Source organism: Erpetoichthys calabaricus, chromosome 5, assembly GCF_900747795.2.
Source record: "Erpetoichthys calabaricus chromosome 5, fErpCal1.3, whole genome shotgun sequence".
Lineage (NCBI taxonomy): Eukaryota > Metazoa > Chordata > Cladistia > Polypteriformes > Polypteridae > Erpetoichthys > Erpetoichthys calabaricus.
The window spans coordinates 42,100,137-42,105,702 of NC_041398.2; the positions used below are offsets into that span (position 1 = coordinate 42,100,137).

A 5,566-nucleotide genomic window follows, 5' to 3' on the forward strand; every position below is an offset into this window, starting at 1 on the left:
CCTCACAAACATATGTTAATAAATATAAGTCGCACCACACGACTGCTCAGGTGTAAACGTGATGTGTAGTTTACTGTGTTCATTTTCAGATACCACCTTAGACATTTGTGATAGAATTATTAAGATATGATTTCATATATTAACTGAACCTACTTTAATTCTATTTAATGCAGTGTTATGGTATACAAACTCTTTTGAAGGCCATCCAAATCAGCTCTTATTTCTTTATTGTGATTTTTAGGGTCTTCGTGCATTGCAAGCTCTGTACATTTTGTACTACAGCTCAGGACACACTTCTCAGACATTACAGATTGAAGCACTGGCGTGGACCATATTCATCGTTTCCTTGCATTCACAGTGACTGTATTTGTTCATTCCGGACTGCAGGTGCGTTAAGGACACATCTCAACAGAATACATCCCAATGCTACCCTTTCAAAAGTTAGCAAGGATTTGGCTTGTTTGAGCTGTGAACTTTGTAAATTTCAAGATATCTGTGATGGGAAGACCTTTTACAGCCATATAAGAAAACATCTAAAAACTATGAATATGTGAAATGTCCTTTTGTAAACTGTGACTTTCAGACCAATGTATATACCACATTTAATGTACATAAAATTAGGAAGCATAAGGGTCAGTCTTTTCATGATTTCAGGCTATCCATTTTAAGTAGTAATCATGCAGGCCAAGAAGACAGTCCTGATAGTAGCTCAGCTGCAGACAATAGTGGACCTCTTATTGATGGTGAGGATGATCATGTAGGTAGTGGATGTGTTGCTTACAATGAGGATTTAGGAGATGCATTTGAGCACAAATTTGCTTCTCTCTTTTTTTGTATGCAAACTGTTCTTCACATGTCAAAAAGTGCTACCCAGCAAATACTTGAAGGGTTAAATGATATTTTTTCAGGACCTCACTTTTTCCCTGAGAATAAAGGAGATTGTCATGGATGAACCGCTGGTCTCTGTAGTCCAACAGAGATGGCCAGGCCTTCTCATAGAGCAACAGGTGAGTTTTATCTAATCTTATAAATTAATTGTCGAGTAGCGATGCTAGTATCTTGAAAATAAGTACATTATTAATTCCTGAATTTTGTTACAGGTATATACAGAATATTATTGCATTACCCAGGTGCAATTGAAAGAAACATCGCTGACATCCTTGGACAAGTATTCGACAGCTCTGATCAAAATGTACAGAGCAAAAGGAGGCAAGACGGCACATGAATTGAAATCACTTTTAGAATTACTAGATGAACAGGTACGTAATAAGGATCAGGAAAGAATTGTTTTATATTCATAAGCATGAACTTAAAGTAGTATGTGCAGGGCAGTGTTGTAATTAAGGCTGTTAAACTGTTTGCTTATGAAGGTGCATGTGGCAAACCCATAGACTTATCAAATGTATGCAAAATGATTTTATAGAACAAGGTGAATTATACTGTATATGTTTATATCTGAGTCATTGGCACTGCACATATTCCCTCCAATGTCATGGACTACAAATTCATAATGTATTAATTTACAGTTTTATTTGATGGTGAGATTTACACAAACAATATTTTACCAGAAATAAAAGTAAATTCCTGAGCTATTCTGTTTATTATAAATTGACAATTTAAATTACCCAGGTTAATAGCATTTTTTTTTTGTGTGTGTCTGGATCTGTGCATACATTTTAAATAATTTGCAGAAGTGCAAAATCCTTTCATTATTTGGATCATTTAACAAAGATGGATTTTTGTATATGTACAGTAATGAGAAAGAAAATATGTCAAATATATTTAGTTGTTTTGTTTAAAGTTTTCTTAAATTGTCATTCGGTTCAAATATTATTTCTTTGTATATTCTACCTCTATGACTATCATTCTTGTTACTGTACTTTTCAGACTATGGATGTTACCACACACAAGAGGGCAACGGTTCTACAAGGACTACCTCTGTACTTAAGAGAATACAAGAAGTTATCAACAACATGTCATGTAAGTTCTGTTGGAAATGTCAAACTAAATGATTAACAAACTAGAAAGTTAAGTTGGTAGACAACCTTTCACTTGGCTTTGGAAAAGAGTCAACTATGGTTTATTTTTTCACACTTTAACTATATTGTTCTATACTGTATTTTTAGGATACAGACTCCCTTCAAATATATACAAATGAAATGAAGATAGGAATATTAGAGGTTGTGAGGCACCATGAGACCCATCCTGGAGCTGCAGCAATGAATGTGGCTGTGGTAATAGAAGGTCGAGTAGTAATTGAAGAGCTTGTCGACTTCACAACTGCATTTGTCATACTTGTTGGTCTTCTGTATGCTCGAAACATTCAGTACCCAAAAGAACTTAAATATACTTTTGAAACAGTACAGAAGGTGTTTCTAAATATTGGAGACTTATACTCACATAGAGTATTGTCACTCAAAAATATGCTGTATAAATGTTAGGCAAATATGTCTCAGATCTGCAGAATGGGATGTGCTTGTCTTTTGATTTTAGATTAACATTGCGATAGCTACTTTTCTTTGTGTGAAATTCTTTCTCAGTTGCACCTTAGTGTTAATGTTATGACAGAATCTCTTTACCCTGTGCAGGTTCTGTTCAAAAATTTTGGAATTATTGATGTAACACTTTTCAAATTAAGATTCCACAACATCAGAGATGGCATGGCTTGTGGTTATTAGTAATGATAACAATGTTATTAAGACAAAATTTGAACGTACTGAATATAAATACATTTGTATAAGTGATTTTCATATTTCACATTGTAATAATAATGTAATGCCATGTCTAAGAAAATAAAGCTGCATTATTTTCAAAAAAGCTGTTTTTTCTTTTTGTTAAAATAGAATATGTTGCTCAATAAAGTCAGAGTTCTTAAGTAACTGATTACAATGTGCTTTTTTGAGTTTGCAAAAAATAAATATATTCATTTCTTGAATTACTACCTTGAAGTTTGCCTAAATTTACTTACATTTATTCAGCATAGGTTTTTTAGTTGCGCCAATTAGAGATGACATTGACAAAGCCCTAAAATTTATGTTAGATGGGCTTAGTGCTGTTTTTACATATTAGTTATTTCTACTTGAGCTAATTTAATTTTCTTAGTTTGGCATAGTGTAGCTTGTATCCAGTGAACTCAAATTTTGTAATTGGCAGGATTTGTCAACGTAATGTTGAGCAAACTCAAAAAGCACATTGTAATCAGTTACTTAATATTTTTTAATTGGGAGTAGCATTGATTTTTTACAGTGTGGTGCCAATCACGGTCATGGTTGGAATACTCAGTCAAACTAGATGCATGCTTTTGTTTCTCCTGTCAGAACTTTTTTACTGGCACAACTGACAGAGACACAGTATGGTGTTCACCAAGACAGGAAAACTGAGTTGGAAAAGGAAAGGAGATTCCAAAGGGGATTCCAAAAGCACACATCCAATCAATGACATTTAAATACAGCAAAGAAATGGGCAGAAATGAAATACAGAGAAAAAACTGGTGAAACTATATTGTGTTTATTGGGAGAAACACAGGCTAAAAATAATCAATACTACATTAAAGGCATCCAATGTTACATATACCCTGCTGTTTTGTTCTAAGACTCTGTGCTCAAGGCGCTATATAAATAGAATTAGAGCATTGAATCCACCCAGTCTCACACAAGTAATGATTAAGACATCTCTACTGGTCTTTTCATTAATTTATTTGAATGTATATTGCCCAAGGAAACTTGCTGAAATACCAAAAAGTATACTGCAAAATGTACAGTATACATAAGAAAACATACAGAATGAGATTATTGAAACTCTTGCTACTTTAGTTTTGAATGAAGTGAAAAAGAAATATGAAAAGGCAGCCATTACCGGATTCTGTATGAAAGTGACGGGACTTCAGATAGACGTAACACAGAGAATCTGTCAATTGTGATACGGTTTGTGTGCAACTTTGTTACAGAGATTTAATTGGTTTGCTGGATTTGACTCAGCTAGATGCTGAATATTCAACAACAGAAATAATCAGACACCTGTCCACCGAGGGTTACAGTCCTGATAATATAATCAGCCAATGTTACGATGGGGCATCAGTTATGGGTGGGATCAAAAGTGGGGTGCTGGCATTCCTGCAAAAGAAGCCTGGTAGACACATTCCATGTGTGCACTGCAATAACCATCAACTGCACTTAGCAGTGATTCATGCAGATCAGGGGAAGCCATGTGCAAAAAACTTCCTTGACCTCTCTGGGTAACTCCATTCTTTTTTCATCATTATTATGTAGCCTGGAATTATAACAGCCCCTCACTTAAAGGTCACTATGACGTGACACAATGCCTTGTTGAGAATCGGGGGGCTCTCCTGAACATTTTGTCTGAGGTTTCTGAAAACAGTGGGATTACGATGGCTATTTGCACAGAGGCAGCAGGGCTTTCAGTACAGTTGAGGAAGCATCATTTTTGTGACTATGGAAAATTCCTTGAAAAAGTACGTTGAAGCCTGTAAATTCTATGGTACAAACACAGTCTATAGATGTGTGCCATGCTGAGGAGGTCATCAGTGCTTCTCTGGAAGCAATGAAAGATATCTGAGGAGGAGGTTCATGGGATGATCTTAAAATATCAACAGATATCCCCCTCTTCCCACAAACTGCCCAGCCCTGCTGCAAAGAGAGAGCCATGGTCAAACTGCTTACAGACAGCATTGTTCTCTCCATTCTTGGTCAGAGTGACTTGGATTCTTTAAGCACTCCCAACCAGTCTTTGAGGAAATCCCTTCTGAACATTCTGGGTGGAGTTACTGAAGAAATAGAAAATTGCTTTTCAAAGAAAAATCTTGATCTGATGAGAGCTGTAAATTGTCTTCTTTCTCTTTAGCCCACCACCACCCCACTCCCCTCACTGATATGGATGCTTCAACCAAGAGTCTGCAACATGACATTCTCCTAGCAAAATCCATACCACTAAAGAAATTCTCCAGTAACAATTAGCATTTCAAGCCTGCCAACAAATACAGGTTCTTACACTTCATGTATTATGTGTGTAACTGCATTGATGATGGGGGTATCCTCAGCTGCATGTGAGTGTTCATTCTCTATGCTGGTCACATGTCCTGACCCCTTTCTGTCACACCAAGCTATGGAAAAAGAATTTGGTGATTTTGGCTCATGAAAAATTAATAACAAAAGGCATACACATGGAAGAGTTTGTTACAGCTTTTGCCAAAAACAAACAAACAAAAATACAGAAGACTGGTGCTTTGAAGTGACGGGTTAGAGGCTACAGCAGGATCATTAGTAGCTTTCTAATTTTTCCACTTTTGTCTATTAAATAAACAAAGATTCCAAATTTATTTGCAAAGCCAGTTTGTTTATGGTTTAGTAAATTTTAATGATTTTTTTTTGTCTTTGGGAAAGATCCCTCCACTATATTCTTGTTCATTTTACATGTTTTATTCTTATATTCTTATCAGCTCATGGGTTTGAGTTCAAAATTTTCCTTTATTATGCCAGTTGATAAGTCACGTTTATGCCTGATTAGCAGTATCTATCTATCTATCTATCTATCTATCTATCTATCTATC

The 5,566-nt window shown here is 35.5% G+C and overlaps 1 protein-coding gene across 1 annotated transcript; it reads left to right on the forward strand.

Moving 5' to 3' along the window:
• The first annotated feature begins 371 nt into the window (after positions 1–371).
• LOC114657284 (uncharacterized) lies at positions 372–2,797 on the forward strand. The gene is made up of 5 exons (XM_051928486.1): positions 372–387; positions 909–1,007; positions 1,101–1,259; positions 1,888–1,980; positions 2,127–2,797. The coding sequence occupies exons 2-5, from the start codon at positions 945–947 to the stop codon at positions 2,439–2,441; spliced, it is 630 nt and encodes a 209-aa protein (XP_051784446.1). The 5' UTR covers positions 372–387; positions 909–944; the 3' UTR covers positions 2,442–2,797.
• The last annotated feature ends 2,769 nt before the right edge of the window (positions 2,798–5,566 follow it).

Excerpts from the sequence above, each read along its gene's own strand:
- LOC114657284 (XM_051928486.1), top strand. The coding sequence starts at position 945 with ATGGATGAACCGCTGGTCTCTGTAGTCCAACAGAGATGGCCAGGCCTT. Across the intron at positions 1,260-1,887 it reads TAGAATTACTAGATGAACAG|ACTATGGATGTTACCACACA; the intron begins GTACGTAATAAG and ends TGTACTTTTCAG. Across the intron at positions 1,981-2,126 it reads AGTTATCAACAACATGTCAT|GATACAGACTCCCTTCAAAT; the intron begins GTAAGTTCTGTT and ends CTGTATTTTTAG.